The 19290-nt window shown below is 45.0% G+C and overlaps 1 protein-coding gene across 1 annotated transcript; it reads right to left on the reverse strand.

The window, feature by feature from the left end:
* Nucleotides 1-6836: 6836 nt before the first annotated feature.
* Nucleotides 6837-19079, reverse strand: LOC135713181 (uncharacterized). Its single transcript, XM_065236293.1, has 3 exons — nt 15283-19079; nt 6937-7269; nt 6837-6852 (listed from the first exon to the last, which is right to left on the reverse strand). Exons 1-3 carry the CDS (start codon nt 19077-19079, stop codon nt 6837-6839), a joined length of 4146 nt encoding a protein of 1381 aa, XP_065092365.1.
* Nucleotides 19080-19290: the final 211 nt, after the last annotated feature.

Raw genomic sequence — 19290 nt, forward strand, 5'->3', positions numbered from 1 at the left:
ACTGCATGAACTTGTACATTATCCGCATTCATCATTCGCAGTGATCGGCATTCACTGAACCTGATGAAAAAACAGTCGCACTGAATGGGATCTAAAAACAGTCAGATTTCCTTTCTACGCTGCATTGTGCTTTGTGCAGTTGCTTTGCAGATGCCGATTTTTAAATTCATTCCTTCTGCTCTGGTCAAGTTGATTGCCAACTGCGGGAGCTGTAAATTCAGACGGATTACCTATCGGCTACCGCACGGAAGCATTTCGCACACACATTATTTTCCTTTCCAGTGTGAGATAGCAGCGCTTCCCTAATAAAAATTGTATGGTTAATTTGCTTAACGACGTGTTCTGGGTATCATCCAAACCATTTGTGGAATAGTTCAATGATTTGGGTTATCGTTCGTTTATGGTTATTTTTTATTAGGGTTGGAATATATACGTACACTGAAACAAAATCCATTGGCAAAAATACTATATTGATGGTTTAGATTAAATACCCTCACCAATAGATTTTTGCAGAAAATAATTTCATTTAATTTTACTATTATTTCTATCCAAATTACTATGCATTTTAAGCAAGCATAGTAGTATTGCCAGAATCATAGTAAATTTGTTAACATTCATAGTCAACTATACTGAATTCATAGTAGATTCAACAGCAATAAGCGTGGTTATATTGATAATAAGTGTTTTCTGCAAAATAGTATTCCTAACTATGGTCCTTGTTTCAGTGTATGATACGATTCATCTCGATGATATCTTTTTTTTATATATCGGCAGTCATATTAGCGTTGGAAAACAGCGATCCGCGACGCGGATTTCGCGTAAATGAAGGACTCCCGCACGATTAGGCAAACAATTAAACTTAAATATGAGTATTTTTGGAACCGGTGTGACATGTAGATGCAGGAAATGGAAGTTTGACGCCATTTTGGAATCCAAGATGGCGACCTATGTATACTATAAAACTGTGAAAACTCGTCAAACATTATGCAATATGGGTATTTCCGGAACCGGTGCGGAATGTAGATGCCAGAAATGTATGTTCGACGCCATTTTGGAATCCAAGATGGCGACTTCCGATATTCTAGAATACTATGAATACTGGATAAATACCATACAATATGGATATTTCCGGAACCGGTGCGGAATATAGATGCTAGAAATGGGTGTTTGACGCCATTTTGGAATCCAAGATGGCGACTTCAGGTATGCTAGAATACTATAAATACTCGTCAAAAACCTTACAATATGGATATTTCCGGAGCCGGTGTGGAATGTAGATGCCAGAAATGGATGTTCGATGCCATTTTGAAATCCAAGATGGTGACCTCCGATATGCTAGAACACTATGAATACTCGTCAAATACCATACAATATAGATATTTTCGGAACCGGTGCAGAATGTAGATGCCAGAAATGGATCTTCGACGCCATTTTGGAATACACGATAACGACTTTCGATGTACTAGAACACTATGAATCTGCAAATACCATACAATATGGATATTTCCGGAAACAGCGTAACTTGTAGAAGTGGGAAATGGATGTTTGATACATTTTAGAACTCAAGAAATCTATGAAAATATTAATATTTACGGAGCTAACGTGACTAAACTCGTCAAATGTCATACGATGATGATATATAAGCACTCGGCATGACATTCATAAGTCAAAAAATATACAAACATCTACTCTTCTTCTTCTTCGCATTTCAAGCTTATTGCTTATCGTATATTAGCTTATTGCGTGCTCTCAACTTAGTATTCTAGATGCACTTCCACAGTTATTAATTGAGCGCTTCCGATGCCTGTACCATTTTTGCAGTAGTATAATTGTGTGGCAAGTCCAAACATACTCTATGCCCAGGGAAGTCGAGAAATTTTCCAACCCGAAAAATTCCTAAACCGGACCGGGAATCGAACCCAGCCACCAAACATCTACCCAAAGGCCCCAAACATCTACTCTACTACTTGTTGAACTCAAATATTAGAAGTAATGGAAGGGTGATGATTTAATGAACTTCAAAGCAACGTGCAATCATTTTTTAACAAGCAGAGAAATAAAAACCTAAGCAGAGTAGTACTTCTATTATTTGAGTTCAACAATATCTTGTCAAGAACTGGTTGGTTTATTTTGATAGTGAGCAAATCTTCTATGGTGTTTTCACCCAAGGATATGCGCTGATCTAAAATCGTTAACGCCAGAGCACTGAAAGCACGTTCCACTGATACTTGCGTCGATAGAACGGTGTAAATTACAGCAGCTGCTTCAAAGAGATCCTTTTGCATGATTTTCTTCTGTACCCAGTACTCCCAAACGTTGACATGGTGTGGTTGTCGCAATCCAACATCCAACACACTTAACTGTTCTGGAAGCGTTTTGTTTGGGATACTTTTCGGGTCTCCGCTTGAACCTGCTAGACAGCCTCCAAACATGTCCGCTAAAAAACTGTCCAGTTCATCCTGTTGAACAGCTGGCTCAGTAAACGTGGTATACTGAGTGCAAGGTGTTTCCTCCTTCAATGCTGAAATCCGTGCAAATGTATTTATGATGAATTTCTAAAAGGTAGGAGTTAATAGGTTGACAATTTAATAAAAAAAATATATTCAACAATCATATATGAAAAGGCACTATAGATTCATTCAAATACTCTCATTCTGATAAACAAAAATCATACTGATTCTTGAATGTTGTTGTTCAAAAACCAAACATTGTTCTTTCAAACCAACATGTTATTTTTTAGCATCAAACACACCAACCACTTTGCTCGATGAATGCCGTTCATTGACTGTTTTTTCGGACATTCCCAACCCAAAACGAAAAAAGGAACCCGAATGAAATCAAAATGGGAATGAAACCAGAGCGAAAGGGAGCGACTGTACGGGAGAGGATTTTGAAGAAGAGAAAGTGGGAATGCTTTTTGGTATCTATTCGCTTTACTGTGCATCGGTATGTATGAATGCAAAGCGTAATGTGGGGGTATTGAATGGTATACAAAGTACCGCACATAAGGGAGTGGTGAAATTGAATTCATACTGCTGCTGCCGTTCGCTAGAAAAAAGGAACGATCAGATGCCCTGTCTAGGACATTCTAAGACCACGTGCTCTGGTGAATCTTCCACATTCCCACACTCTGGATAGAAGGGTGACGATGTGTGTCCGAACCGATGCAGGTACTTCCTGAAGCAGCCATGACCAGGCAGGAACTGCGTCAAGTGGAAGTTGACTTCTCCATAATTCCTGTTAACCCAGGTCGAAAAAATCGGTATTAGCCTGTGTGTCCATCTACCGTTCTCCGCTGCATCCCACTTCTGCTGCCAGTTAACCATCGATACTGTTCTCACCATTTTTCGTACTCCCCTGATTTTTCTCCTCATATAGCACTTCGCTCCTTCCATCCAGTTACCAATCGTAACTATCGCCTCGGCCGAAAGCATTTCCACTTCTTCCAGGGTCTCAACTGGTACCGTCAAGACAACATCGTCCGTAAAGCCAACGATCTCAACTCTTTTGGGCAGTTTGAGCGTCAGCACACCATTGTACATTCCGTTCCACAGCGTGGGACCTAGAATGGAGCCTTGTGGAACTCCCGCCATGATCCTAAGCGATTTCTGCCCCGTGTCTGTCTCGTAGACCAGCACCTGGTTCTGGAAGTAACTACTTAGAATCTTGCAGAGGTAGTCTGGAACCATCATTCTATGGAGCGCCTTGGCGATGGCCTCCAAGCTGGCGCTATTGATTGCATTCTTCACATCAATCGTAATCACGGCGTAGTATCGATCACCTCTCCGCTTCTGTTTGGAAGCTTTCTCAGTTCTGTCAATCACTGTCCGAATTGCATCCACCGTCGATTTCCCTTTCCGGAATCCGAACTGTCTCTCCACCAATCCATGTTCATTCGCCGTGCACTTCGTCAGCCTGTTCAGGATGAGCCTCTCCAAGAGCTTTCCGACAGTATACAGCAAGCATATTGGCCTATACGATGCAGGATCTTGTGTTAGGACACCTGCTCCCCTAATCCACTGCCCAAGCATTGAAATCTCCTACGATGACGACTGGTCTTCGTCCAATGGGCCCTCCGGTGAGCCCATCTAGCATCTGGTGGAACTGCACAATTGTCCATCTCGGGGGTGCGTAGCAACTACTTACAAAGATTCCATTGATTGAGGCGATCACGAAACCTTCGTATGAGCCCACCACCACTTGTTGAATGGGATACCTTCCCATGACTTGTATGGTCGCCATTCCTGCTCTATCCGCCACCCAGTTACCATTATCGAGAGGGACTCGGTATGGGTATTTTTTTTTATACAGTGGGGAATCTGCTCACAGACACCTGAGAAAGTAACTAAGGGTGTGGGGATGGGATAATTGCACTCCCGACCCACTAAACCCCAACCTGTGCGCTTGGCCCTTGACCTCCCCGGAATCACCCGAAAGCATTACTTCGTGGGAGGGGCCTGTGCGCTATAGCGCTCCTCTAGCCTTACTCTAACGCTCTAGTCGGGCAGCCACACTCGTTTAAGTTCCAAAACTATGAAGGTGACCGCAGTCATCACCGCGCTCCTGATCTCGGTGGTAGCATACATCCTAGGGACGATGTTATCCGGACTGGTATCCGCTCCGCATATTGCTAGCATAACGCTCGTTATTGGTCGAAGCGTGGACAGGCGAACACAACGTGTTCCCCCGTCTCTTCGACACCAGCGCACGTGGGGCAGGTGGGAGTACTTGCATGTCCGAACCTATGCAAGTAACTCCTGAAGCAACCATGGCCTGACAGGAACTGTGTCAGGTGGAAGTTTACTTCCCCATGACGCCTGTTGACACAGCTTGATACGGAAGGTATTAAGCGGTAGGTCCACCTCCCCTTTGTGGAGTTTTCCTACTCCGACTGCCACCTCACAATCGATACCGCGCACGCGTTGTTGCGCACCCCTCGAATGGTCCTCGTGTCATAGCACTCCACATCCTCTTTGATGATGAGGCCGATTGGCATCATTCCTGCTATGACGCAGACGGCTTCCCTCGAGATGGTGCGGTATGCACTGGCCACCCTCATGCACATTAGCCTGTGTGTACTCTCTAATTTCCGCCTGAGGCAGTCAGTATCCAGCACCGCAGCCCACGCATGGCCTCCGTATCTGAGGATAGATACTACGACCCCGGCGAGGAGCCTGCGCTTACTGACACTCACCGCCGAGCTGTTTGACATCATGCGGGATAATTCCCCCACTGCCGTAGACGCTCTCTTGCAGGCGTACTCGACGTGGCAGCCGAAGCTGAGCTTATCATCGAGCATAACTCCCAAGAGTTTCAGAGAGCGCTGTGTGCTCTCGCCCACTGTCAACGTCGCATTCTGTACCGACATGCGATTGTTGACTACGACCACCTCCGTCTTGTGATGGGCAAGCTCCAGTTTCCTGGATCTCATCCATTCCTCCACAAGCTTAACGGATTGAGCCGCTCTCAGCTCTACCTCTTCGCGGGATTCACCGTAGACTACCAGCGGGACATCGTCGGCAAAATCAACGATTTTCACGCCTACCGGGAATCTTATCCTCAACACTCCGTCGTACATGACGTTCCATGACACCGGGCCCAGGATGGAGCCTTGTGGCACTAACGCATTTTCACCATCTTCTGTGTCGTACTTCAACACATGATTCGGGAAGTAGCTTTCCAGAATCTTGTACAGCCCTCCGGGGATTCAGAGTTGGTGTAGCGAGCGGGCTATTGCCCCCCAGCACGCGCTCTTGAACGCATTCTTCACGTCTAGAGTTACCACCGCGCAGTAACGAATACCCTTTCTTTTTCGATGGACCACCTCTGCCGTCTGGATGACGTCACGGATGGCTTCCACCGTGGATCTGCCTTTACGAAACCCGTACTGGCTGCTTGACAGGCCGTCTACACCTTCGATGACCCTCTCAAGCAGTTTACCAGTGGTGTCCAGCAAACAAATGGGCCTGTATGCTGGGGGGTTTTCCTGACTTCGGGAGAAGCACCAGCCTCTGCCGCTTTCACGCATCTGGGAAGATGCCTACGTCCAGACAGGTCTGAAATATAGACCTGAACATGTCTGGATTTTCCACGACTGCCGCCCTCAGAGCCACAACCGGGATCCCATCTGGGCCCGGGGCCTTGTCCACCACCAGCGACTTGGCAATGTCGGTCAGTTCACTGTTCGTCATTCTAGACACTACTCCCTGTTCCGCGGCTGGGATACCCCGCGGCCAGGGGTCAACGTCCCTACGTGGAAACAAGAACTGCACGATTTGCGCTAGCATCGCCGGCGATCTCTCCGCATTTCCTGCACAGATCATATCTGTCATGGCCTTTGCAGTTTCTCGCCTGCCCATGCACTTGTACCATATCTCCTTTGTCTTTGTCTATGGCTATGACTATGGCTATGACTTTGTCTATGGCTTTTTTTTTAGCAAAGAGGGGAAACCTTCAAAAAGGCTAGTGCATTTTCAGGAATGTAGTTTAATTATAATCTTTATTGTTATGATTCATTGCTTCGTTTCGGATTCACGTGATGAATATCATCGTCTTTTCATAGTGGTTTCTACCTTATAAAGAATTTACATTCAATATGAATAACCTCTATCTAGGAACATATTTATCTAAGACAACCATGTTGGTTGGATGACGAATGACTTCATTTTAATCTATCTTTAATCTGGCATCACAGCATGTTAATGGCGATGGATATCGTGTAAAACGCAGCTGCGGCAATTGAAGCGACCATTTACTCAGCTCAGCCTATTACGCAAATGTTTAGCTGTATTGGATAAACCGGTATCAAAGTTTGAATACTTTTGTTGACAGATTTCTTACTGTTGAACGGTTCTGTTTGGAGACACAGTGGAGTGAAGAAATATTTCATCAGAGCTTTTAAAGTGCACGTTCGTCGAAGTGTAAGCACTGACCAACATCACTTCTGTTTTGTGGTGGGCTATCTGCAGCTTCGCTCCTTGCATCCAGTTACCAATCGTATCTATCGCCTCGGCCGAAAGCATTTCCACTTCTTCCAGGGTCTCAACTGGTACCGTCAAGACAACATCGTCCGTAAAGCCAACGATCTCAACTCTTTTGGGCAGTTTGAGCGTCAGCACACCATTGTACATTCCGTTCCACAGCGTGGGACCTAGAATGGAGCCTTGTGGAACTCCCGCCATGATCCTAAGCGATTTCTGCCCCGTGTCTGTATCGTAGACCAGCACCCGGTTCTGGAAGTAGCTACTTAGAATCTTGCATAGGTACACACTAAAAAAATCTGAATTTTACTGGTGATGTAAACATCCAGACATGCAAACATTCATGCATGTAAACTTCCTTTTCACGTAAACTAGCAGCTTGTAAGAAATGTTGCAAACAAATGTGGAAAGTTGCATACAATATATGGAATATTGCATGACATGTCTCATAAATTTACACGATTTATAATGTAAATTTGTATGATTTATGACGCTCCATTTATGTGCATCATAGTAACGGAAATTTACACTACTTTTTTTTAGCTGTGTAGTCTAAAACCCTCATTCTATGGAGCGCCTGGAACTGCCTCTCTGACAATCCGTGTTCGCTCTCCGTGCATTTCGTCAGCCTGTTCAGGATGATCCTCTACAAGAGCTTTCCGACAGTATCCAGCAAGTATATTGGCCTATACGATGCAGGATCCCCCGGCGGTTTTCCGGGCTTCCGCAAAAACAAAAGCTTTTGTACCTTCCACCTATCAGGGAACTGACCCTTGTCCAGAAATTTCTGCAGCACCATTTTGAACATGTCCGGAAAGTCTGGATCGCTACCTTCAACGCCACGTTGGGAATTCCATCCGGGCTGAGAGCTAGGGGCACGCAATAACCTTTAACTACAACGCAGACAACGGCTGTAATTAAATTAATTCCATTAACTACTGATTTAATTACATTAATTACACAATGTGAAACATTAACTACTTTTTAACTCCATTAATTACAGTTGAAATTTCGTAATTAAAGCACATTTATCACATTTTCAATACTTTTAATTACATTAAGTACGGATAGATAGTTTTAATTACCGTCAGTACTACTTCAAAACGCATTAATTACTTTAAGGTTCTTTGTACTGCGTGCCCCTCGGCTGAGAGCTTTCTTCGCCTTCAACCCTTTCGCTGTTGCTAGTAGTTCCTCGTTGAAGACTGTGAAGGGCTAAACTCCACCGGGAAATCACCCATTGCAGGATAACAATGGTACACTCGGATACACGTCTTACCTGCTCAACACTTTCACACTCGAATGATAGCTTGCGTCCAAACCATCTCTGTTGAATGGTGCCAAGTCGATACAGAGGGTTCACGTTATAGAGTGGCGAGTAGGTATGTTGACTATACCCACACATTCCCCTTCTCCTCCCGAGAAAATCAAAATGAAGCTAAAAAAGTATTAAAAAAACTTTTTTTAGCATCTTAACCCTCGTCTTTACCTTCAAGGAGACACAAAAAAAACATAGTAGCCTGAGTCTTGAGAGATTGTACTTGTTTGACACAATGTCCTTTGGATACCACTTTCATTGTGAATATCGAAGCATGAAGACCTAGTTCCACTTTCTCCTGAATAGAAAAAAAAGGATCAAGGGTCATCAAGAAATAAATTCGTATCGCCGATTCGATTTCCACGATCAATTTTAAAGCAAGAAAACACATCCAGTTTCATCAAGAATTTAAAATTAAAACACTTGCAAAATCCACGGGTAAATAAAATCAAATAATTATTCAATAGTGCTCAGAAATATTCATTTGAATCTGTAGGAACCGTCTCCGTTACTACACTTATTGCAGATAGTGGAGGTCTTTCTCAGCTGAACGGACGTATTCGGAAAGATATGATGGTGCTCTTCTCTCCCTTTCCGGTCGCTGAAGAAGATCGTCGTTAGCACTATCATCGGGATTTAATTGCTGCACAGGATCTTGTGCATTCACCGGTTTCGTTTCTCGCCATTGCTTTCTGTGATACATGCCGCTTGAGTTGCTGTCCTTCGGGATCACAGAGAACCAAACTGCCATTACGCTCCTCCAATACGGTAAAACGTTTGATGCCAAATCTGCTGTCCCCTTTCAATTTCGATCGGCGTTCTACAACAACTGTGTCACCTGGCTTGACTCTACTCGTCCTAGCTCCACGACGAACATCCTCTCGTTCTTTGGATAGAATCTTGGCTTCACGGTCTCTGGCATCCAATAAGTGCTCGTCGTAATAAGACTTCTCGTGTCTGAGGAGTGGTAGACCACGCTTCACTTTACGGCCCAATAAAACTTCCTCGGGTGGCAATTTAGTAACAGTATGATCTGCTGCATTATATGCTTGTACTGCAGCTTGTAATTCTGCTTGATAGTTTGCTCTTGTTGCCAATGCTGTGGACATAGCTTTGTTAACAATTTTCATAAACCCTTCAACCAGACCGTTCTGCTGTGGGTAAAATGGGGTTGAAAATATTGCTTGAATACCGCGTTCAGAACAGTAACGTGCGTAGTCGTCTCCATTGAACGGTGGTCCATTATCGGATTTCATCGCCCTTGGAAAACCTTCTCTATCAAAAATAGTATCCAGTGCAGCTTTAGTACATTCAAAATTAGTAGATTTCACCGGACGTGCTATTGCGTACCTAGATCTGAGATCTATAACAACCAGAACTAATATTCCACCAAGCTTATGATACGGTCCATTAAAATCAAGTGCGATGGTATCCCAGACGGCGTTGGGAGCGAATGATCTTTGCATTGGAGTTGGTCTTTCTGGCCTCCCATTCACCGCACAAGAAATACACGTTTTTACCCATTCCTCTGCATCACTTGCCATTCTTGGCCACCAGACACGTCTGCGCAGAATACTCTTAAACTTTGCCTCTAACGGATGACCTGCGTGTGCTATTTCCAAAGCTTTTTTCCGAAGGCTGTCCGGAATAACGGCACATCCATTTTTGATTAAAATTCCTTCTTCATAAACCAGATCATTAGCAATCGATTTATACCTCAGCACATTTTTCGGCCACTTTCCCGTTTCTAACGAGCAAATTACCTGGGAAAGCAAAATTTATAATATGTCACGTGGGTGCATAATCATTAAATTATAACTATAATATGAACAAAAGCATTACCTGTTGAAGGATATCATCCTTCTTCGTAAACTCTTGAATTTCTTTCTCTGTAAGAAAATCGTTAGAGTGTGGCTCCAAACGGCATATTTCCCAAGGGCTTACTTTTTCGTTGAAAGCTTCATCTTCACCTTGGTATAGCCGTGACGATGGATCGGCGATATTTTCTCGTCCTCGAATGTATTCCACGTCGAAGTCGTAAGGGCTAAGGCGTAAAGCCCAGCCGTCAGCTCTTGTCAAGGCCCTTTTCGATTCCTCACGTGATCTATTCAAAATGAAGGTCATACCTTGAGCATCTGTGCGCAAAACAAAATGTCTCCCCAGCAAAAAATAGGAGAAGTGCTCCACGGCCCAAACAGCGCTTAAAGCCTCCCGCTGGTTTTGAGCATATTTTCTTTCCGTTGTAGTTAGCGACTTAGACGCAAAACTTATGATCCGCGGCGTTCCACCCTTGCAATGCTGAACCAACACTGCACCCAGTGCGTGTGGTGAGGCATCCGTATAAAGGATGGTTCTATCATGTTCAGAGAAGTAACCTAAGGATACGGTAGAGCGGATTATCTTATCCTTTACAAGTTCAAATGCCTTTTCTTGCTCCTTCCCCCAGCTCCAGTTTTGAGTCGTTACAGCAATCCACAAAGGACTAGATATTTCTGCAAAATTCTTGATGTACTGACTTACAAATGAAGCTAGTCCCAAAAAACTTCTTAGTTCAGACGCTGTTTCTGGTTGCCGAAATTTCTGAATATCTCGTATCTTAGCTGCCTCAATGTTAAAACCTTTTTCGCTTAATTCGTGTCCTAAAAACTTTATGTGCGTTTTATCGAACTCGCATTTGGCAGCATTGATCGTAAGGTTATTTGATCGCAAGGTTTGTAAAACTAGTGCGGTGGTTTTCCTAAGCTCTTCTAGGGTTTCAGCGTATATGAGTACGTCATCTATATAAACTATCTTGTTTTCAACATCTTTAAGGATACGAGTCATTTCACGCTGAAAAATTTCAGGCGCGCAGTTCACGCCAAACATCAAGCGCGTAAAACGAAACATTCCATTCTCTGACAAGAATGTAGTCAGGTCTCGTGAATCCTCACATAACTCAAGGTGATAGAAGGCATTGGAAAGATCAAGCTTTGAGAAAAATTTTGCGCCATGCAGCTTCACCTTCATCTCATCAATCAGCGGTAGGCGGAAGTACTCTCGCTTGATGGCTTTATTGGGCGCCCGCATATTCACCACCAAACGAAAGTCATCTTTCCCTTTTGCGACTGCCGACATACCACTGATCCACTGAGGTGCAGATTTGACTTTTTCTATTATCCCCCGTTCTTCGTTCTAGTCATTTCAGGTGGATTAGAACAGGTTTAGGTTTAGGGTGGGCGTTGGCCAGATTTGGATTTTTCAGATATAATCCTAAATAGGACCTAGATTATTTAATACACTAGTAACCTCAACTTCTGTCACAATTTTTCATTGTGACTAATCAACACTCAATGGGTAAAATATCAAAATTGCGGTAAATTTGAAAAAAGGTAACTTGGCGTGTAGAGCGCACTGCCCATTGGACGATTCTGAAGCCTGACCAAGTGAGTGGGCTACGGGTTTATTTGATTGTACGTCATTTCCATGTTATATATAGATACATTCATACCATTGGCATTTTGTATTTGAGATAAGACAGAGACAGGATGCGGAGGGTCCGCTTAGGGGGAGCGTAACCCATGTTATGGCTTCCATTTATTAAATAGTTCAGATAGGCTGGAGATGATAGGTTCATGGTGAGAAAATGTACCCGTTCACTGATCAAAATTACATTCAAATCGTCAGGCCCTGGAATAAGGGGATTGACGATGATTTGTCAAGTTTCATTTTGCATTTGCATATAATTGTAAGTTTAGGTTTGCTTTTGTAATTGTTAGATAGATAGTTTGCCTCAGAGTTCATAGTTCAGAGTTGTATAAACTTGACGAATCATACCTCTAAAATAGTAGTAATTACAGTGCCGCATTATCTAACAACCACTGCCTGCAACTAATGTTGAGGGGTCGGCAGGGCTGATTACGGATCAAAACTAACATAACTCTTACACTGAAATGATCCCGAAACTAACGCTCATTCATTGCACTTTGAGTCATAAAGTAGTTTTATTTATTTTCCTACATTATCAGCATCGATACTGTACCGGAGCGGGGCTTATTGTAAGCAAAATCTTCGGAAGCATGCGATCTTGAAATGGGCTAATGGGTATACGGTAAAGCTATCACCTTCGAACCCCAGAGTTCAAACTTTTTGCAGTCATAAAAAAATGGTTACAGGAAGATTTTATGGCCAATTGTTTTGTTCTTTAGTTTCAATAGTTGGTCTAGGCAATGATCCAATTTTATCAAAATATAGTTTTGTCATAGAAAAAGGTTGTGTTAGATCATGTTCGTAAAACAAATTCATGAAAGAAGGATACATATGTGGTAATATAGTAACAGGTTTCCTAATGACTACTGACTACTGATATTAGGCAGAATATAATTTTTCAACAAACACGTGTCGGTCGAATTAGGATTTATCCCAGGCTACTATTGTAGAAAAACGTAATTGATAGATATTGGGCGGAACGCGTCGGAATGTTTAGAAAAATAGGGCGCACGCTTGATCCGGTTTAAGATACATTGTTGACTGCTTTCGGGAACGTGATTTCATTTTAATAACTTGTTTACTTGTTTAACCATTGAACGTTGCGTTGAAGTGGAACTTAATGAAGGCATCAGTGCTTTTTCGTAACTTTTAGTCGTAATAATACCTCTGACCAAGGAAAAATGATTGTCGGTAGCACAAAGACGAGCAGCGATTCACCAGTTCACGAGCGCAGGAAGGTAGGGTTTCCCTTTTTCCTTTTCTTTTCAGGTTCCAGATGCAGGTGCAAATCACTTACACTTCTTCTTCTTTTAAATTAATCACTATTTTATTATCTTTAACTTAGTTAAACATGCAATTCACTTTTTATTCTCTTCAAAATCTCTACCACTTCAATAAAATTCTTCACTGTTTATTATTTACTTTTTTCACCGATGACGTTCAGGAAGCAAGAGACCACACCAACGACGAATCGAGCTTTTTATATCCGAGGGGTGATCGGAAGTTATTTTTCCACCATGTTGCCATTTCCGAAGGGCCGTTAACGTCATCCTTCAATGGTTGTCGGAGTCGGTCGACCTATCAATGTTCGAGGGGATCGGCGGTGTCCACGTTGCAGGTTGACATGTAGGTGGTTCTGCGATGATCTTTCGTGATGAATAATGATGATGCACGAACATTCTGGCCCCTTCAGAAATTGTATTTCTGATTATTCCTCGATGAAATGCTTCCTTCCATTGGGTAGTTTTGGTTTACCGTGTTCTACCCTGTCCGTTCGTTGAGTAGTTCCGATTTTTCGTGATCGATGTTTTGGTGATAGACGTCATCTTGTTGTCGGTCTACTGAACGACGATTGTTATTTGTTGCTGTTGCTGGCAAAAGAAAACAGAAGACCCGGTAGCGGGTTTCGCAAATATATAATTAATTGGACAGGTTCTCACCTTGTCCCTTTGAAAAAAGGGCCTTGTATAACTTATTGCAGGTCCTCTTCATTGGAGATTTATTTGGATGATCATATCCAATTAGTGCTGGTTGGTTGGAGATTCTTCGGTGAGCAGTGGATTAGACGACGAATGGTTTTCATTCAGCGGTGATGGTGCAATCGGCAGCAAACAGATTTTGGATACCGGTCGAGTAAATTTCCCGTGAGGTGTTTGTAGAGTGACAACACGAACGATTCCATCGGTTCCAGGGTGGATCTCGGTGATTCGGGCTGTTCTCCAGCGCATGGGAGGAGCATTTTCGTCTTTAATGATGACCAGTCGTCCAATTTCAATGGTGGTTGAAGGATTTATCCACTTAGTTCGTGGCTGGAGAGTTGCCAGATATTCGATGTGCCATCTCTGCCATAAATCTTGAAAGATTTTTTGCGTTTGCTGCCAGTGACGAAGACGATTGCACGGGGTTGCTGAATAATCGTAGTCAGGAACAGATTTCAAGGCGGAACCGGTTAGAAAGTGGCCAGGAGTGAGCGCCTCCAAATCATTAGGATCGTCGCTGATTGGAACGATTGGCCTGGAATTCAAGCAGCATTCTATTTGAGCGAGCAGAGTTTCAGTGTCATCGAAGGCCAAAGTGCGAAATCCTAACACTCTGACGAAGTGTTTTTGAGCCGATGCGATAGCAGCTTCCCACAGTCCACCAAAGTGAGATGCTTTCGGCGGATTGAAGTGCCATTTTATCCCGTTTTTCGTGCATTCTTCGGCGACTGTAGCTTTATGTTCTTGACTGCGAAGTATGTGACGTAATTCGTTGGCAGCTCCTACAAAATTTCGTCCATTGTCGCTGTAGATTTCGGAACAGAGACCTCGCCGGGAGACGAATCGTCGCAAGGCTTGGATGAACTTCGCTGTGCTCAAATCAACCACCAATTCCAGATGCACGGCTTTTGTACAGAAGCACACGAAAACAGCTACATATGCCTTTCTCGGTGCTGCTCGTCGATGATGTGGTTTGATTTGGATGGGCCCCCAATAGTCGATGCCGGTTACGGTGAACGGCCGAGTTGCAGTAACACGAGCAGCAGGTAACTCCGCCATAAATTGTTCTATCATTTTAGGACGGTTCCGGAAGCAAATGACGCAGCTGTGGACCATTCGCTTGACAAGATCCCTGGCCCCTATGATCCAATACCGGAGACGGAGTAGCGTGAGAAGAAGCTGTGGCGCTGCGTGAAGATGTCGTAGATGAAAAGATCTAACCAGCAGCGATGAGAATGCGTGTGACGATGGTAGGATGACGGGATGCTTGTTGTCGAACGAAAGTTGAGAGTTGCTAAGTCGTCCGCCGATCCGAAGAACTTGATTGTCGTCGAGAAAAGGATGAAACCATCGAAGACGAGACTTCGCTAGTACAGGTTGCCGTTGTAGTAGTTGTTGTCGTTCGCTGCCAAAACATTGTTGCTGCACTAGCTTGATTAGTGTCGATTCGGATTTGATGATTTCCTCCGTGGTGAGAAAGGTGCTTGTTGGACGCTGAGTGATTTTAAGCCGACAGTTTTGTAGAAATCGAAGACAGTACGCTGTGATCCGTAACATGCGTGCGTAGTTGGAGAACTTTCCGACATGCTCATCAATGAATGACGGTTCTTCGGCAGCTGGAACTGCCATGACGAGTAGCTTCTTGGTTTCTCGAAGGGCTTCTTCGGGTTGATTAGAGTTGGATTGAGCTATTGGCCATTCGGAAGGTTCACGCTGTAGCCATTCGGGACCGTTCCACCAAAGATTGCTTTCGGTGAGATTATCCGCTGTTGTTCCTCTAGAGATGAGATCAGCTGGATTCTGTATTCCGGCGACGTGATTCCACGAGCAGTTTTTGGTAGCAAGCTGGATCTTAGATACTCGGTTCGCCACGAATGTTGTCCATGTAGAGGGAGAGGATTTCAGCCAGCAGAGTACTACAGTGGAATCGACCCAGAAAAATGTATCGACCGTTAATTGAAGCGAAGCCTTAACCTTCTCGTAGAGTTGAGCGCCAGCAAGGGCACCGCACAGCTCAAGTCGCGGAATGCTTTGTTTCTTGAGGGGTGCGACTTTAGATTTGGAGGTCAGGAGCGCTACCTTGACGCAGCCATTGGAGTTTGTTGATCTAAGGTAGACACACGCACCGTATGCGTGATTGGAGGCGTCGGTGAAGACGTGGATTTGCAATGATGTTGATGACGGAAAGAGAACGCAACGTGGTATCCGAAGCTCGTTGAGGGAGGGAAGTTGAGACTGGTACGATTCCCAACGGGTCTTGAATGTGGGTGGAAGTTCCTTATCCCAGCTCCATGTCTTTCCCTCGTCGTCCACGAGTGTCCAAATCGCTTGCATAAAGATTTTTGCTGTTGTTACGACGGGTCCAACAAGTCCAAGTGGGTCGAACAATCGTGCTATGTACGAAAGTGCGATCCGTTTTGTCAAAGCTTCGTTAGATGAGGTTGAAGAAAGTTGAGTTTTGTAGCGAAGAACGTCGGTGGCTGGCTCCCAGTGGAGCCCAAGGGTTTTTATGCACTGATCCCTGTCGAGGTCGACCGATGACTTGAGAGCCCTGTTCTCGGTCGGGACGTCTTCTACTACCGCTGGTTCATTTGAAGCCCATTTCCGTAGTTCAAATCCTCCTCTTTTGAGAAGAGATTCTAGTTGCTTTCGTAGAGTGATTGCTTCTTCTATCGTGTTCGCTCCGGAAAACAAGTCGTCGACGTAAAAGTCCTTACGAAGAACGTTGGCAGCTTCGGGGAAATCGTTCTGCTCGTCATCAGCCAGTTGCTGCAGCACTCGTGTAGCAAGAAACGGAGCGCTAGCGGTACCGTAAGTAACGGTTTTCAGCTCGTATGTTTGTAGAGGGGCTTCTGGTGACGGACTCCACACGATATGCTGCAGGTTGTTGCTACGTTGGTCCGTCAGAATCTGCCGATACATTTGCTTGACATCGGCGTTGAGCAAGACCGGGTGGATTCTGGATCGCATTGTAATTGATCGCAGGTCTTCCTGCACGATAGGTCCGACCATGAGTGCGTCGTTCAAGGATGGTCCATTCGGTGTACGGCAAGACGCGTCGAAGACCACGCGTACTTTCGTAGTGGTGCTGTCCTCTCGTATGACGGCATGATGGGGAAGATGGTAAGAAGGATGTTGTGGTTGCTGGTAATCCTGCACAAGTTCCATGTGACCTAGCTGTTCGTACTCGTCCATGAAATCTCGGTACTGTTGGCAGAGTTCATCGTTTCGAGTGAGCTGACCTTGCAGGAGACGAAAGCGACGAATAGCAGTACGACGATTGTCGCCGAGGTTAGCGAGAATGTCTTCCTTCAGAGGCAAAGAAACGATGTAACGACCTTCGGGAGTTCGAGAGACCGTTCGACGAAAGTACTCTTCACATGCAGTTTCCTCCACCGAGTAACAAGTTCGTGAGCTGTCCTCTTCAAGCGACCAGAATTTCTCCATGAGATTGTTCAAATCGGCAACAGTAGCGATGTTGGCAACGATCGGAGTGATTGATGGACACTGGGTGGTTTTCCCGGAGACGACCCAGCCGAAGACGGAATTGATGAGCGTTGGCAGACCAGGACCAAGTTGGATTCTACCCGAGACTTTGAACAATTCAAAGAAGACTTCCGCACCTAGAATAAGATCAATTGGGCTGGTTCGGCAAAAAGCAGGATCTGCTAGTTGAATGCCAGGTGGAATCTCCCAAGACGATGTGTCGACAGCAGCTGAGGGCAAATCGATTGCGACTTTCGGCAGCACGAGAAATTCAACAGTGGTGTTATAGTCGCAAACACGAGAGCGGATTTTCGAGAGGAACTTGAAGCGTGATTTCGTGGAAGATTGTCCTATTCCGGCGATAGGAAGGTGGATTCGCTTACGCTGGACCTTGACAAGTTGCGAAAACGTTTCTGTGGCGAAGCAACATTCACTGCCTGAGTCTAGCAGCGCTCTAGCAGCATGTTCCGTCCCATTATCGTCGACTACGACGACTACAGCTGTGGCGAGCAGAACTCTTTTGTGTCCGTGTCCAGCGGAAGCGTAACTGACCTGCTCGTTGAGGGTTGCTGATACCGAAGCGGATGGTTGTTCGATTGATTGTTGGGTTGAATTCTCCTTCGGGTGAGGCATGTCAGCAACTTTCAAGCTAGTTGCAGCGGAACCTTGGCAAAGCTGAGTGTGATGGTGACCTCTACATTTGCGACAAGTGCTCGAAGACGGACATTCCTTGGCCATATGTCCCTTACGCAGACAGTTACGGCACAATTGGTGACGACGAACTTCTCTATCCTTCTCCTCAGCGCTCAATTTTGAAAAAACCATACATTGGTACAGAGGGTGATGATCCGAGCAAGCAACACACTTTCGTTGGTTGGTTGGACTTGCTCCGTGACTGGCAACCACTCGTTGAACCGGTTTCTTGGAGAAGTTGATCGGTGATGGAGTCTCGGTGGTCTTTCCGATAGTTTGAAGAACCGAAACTCGGCGTTGAATGAACGTCGTTAGATTCTGGAACGATACGGCGTTGAGTGTCGATGCGTGTTCTTCCCAATCCCTCCGGGTAGTGGGATCTAAACGGATGCTCAACATGCGGATCAGCAGAATGTCCCAGTATTCCGTTTTCTCCCCGAGCTGATGAAGGACTTTCACGTTGGCTTCGAACTTTTCGACCAGTGAGTGAAGCTCCGAAGCGGACTCTTTTTTGACGGAAGGAAATTCGAACAGTGAGTCGACGTATGACTGCTTTAGTCGTACGGGGTTCTGGTAGTGGTCCAATAGCAGATTCCAGGCGACCTGGTAATTGTTGGCACTAATAGCGATGGTTTGCACGAGCTTCAAAGCATCCCCAGAGAGCGACGAGCGAAGATAATAAAATTTCTGGATGTTCGACAGTTCATGCGACGAGTGGACCAACGAAACGAAGAGGTCGTGGAAGTTCAACCATTGGTCGAGATTTCCGGCGAAAATTGGCAGTTTTATGTCGGGCAACCTTACATGCGACGACAGAGGGCTTTGCGTGGCTAAAGAAGAAGACGAAGAAGTGCGTGGCGACGTTGGTTCGTTTTTATTGACGGCGAGCAGGAATCCCTTCACCCTGAAGTAGGACGTCTCGAATTCGATGCGTTCCTTTAAGTGAGCCTCGATGGCCGCTTCATCCAGCGTTTCGAGCTCGGCTTGCATGGCGTTGAAATCGTTCCAGATGGCCACAAGGTGTTCCAACCGGACGGGAACCTCGTGAGCACCAGTTTCCTCCTGGTAGCCATCGACGAACGACTTGATAAGCCCGAACGAGGTTAGGAGGCTCTTCTGCCTCGTCTTCAGCGATTTAATTCGCCGCTCGTTCGACATCGTGTAGGAAGGTGTTGAAGGGTTGAGTCGGATCTGAAAGCCACAGACCGCGCAGCTCAAAAGGGCAATGAATAGCAAGATTGGAAACCTAATTACCTGATATCAGGCAAGCAATGCCTTGTATTTTTATCCAATCGTTGCTAGGAGAACCTAGATGTGGAGCGGGTAACCTCAACCTGGTGTGACACGTGGTGTGTATTTCCAGTAGGGC

Source organism: Ochlerotatus camptorhynchus, unplaced genomic scaffold (assembly GCF_037179485.1).
Source record: "Ochlerotatus camptorhynchus isolate MF236.1 unplaced genomic scaffold, CSIRO-AGI_Acam_v1.1 ptg000543l, whole genome shotgun sequence".
Taxonomy (NCBI): Eukaryota; Metazoa; Arthropoda; class Insecta; order Diptera; family Culicidae; genus Ochlerotatus; species Ochlerotatus camptorhynchus.

Coding starts and splice junctions, on each gene's coding strand:
- LOC135713181 (XM_065236293.1), bottom strand. CDS start 19,079: ATGTCGAACGAGCGGCGAATTAAATCGCTGAAGACGAGGCAGAAGAGC. Junction 7,270..15,282: donor CGCATGTTACGGATCACAGC/GTACTGTCTTCG, acceptor AGATTTTTTTAG/TGTGTACCTATGCAAGATTC.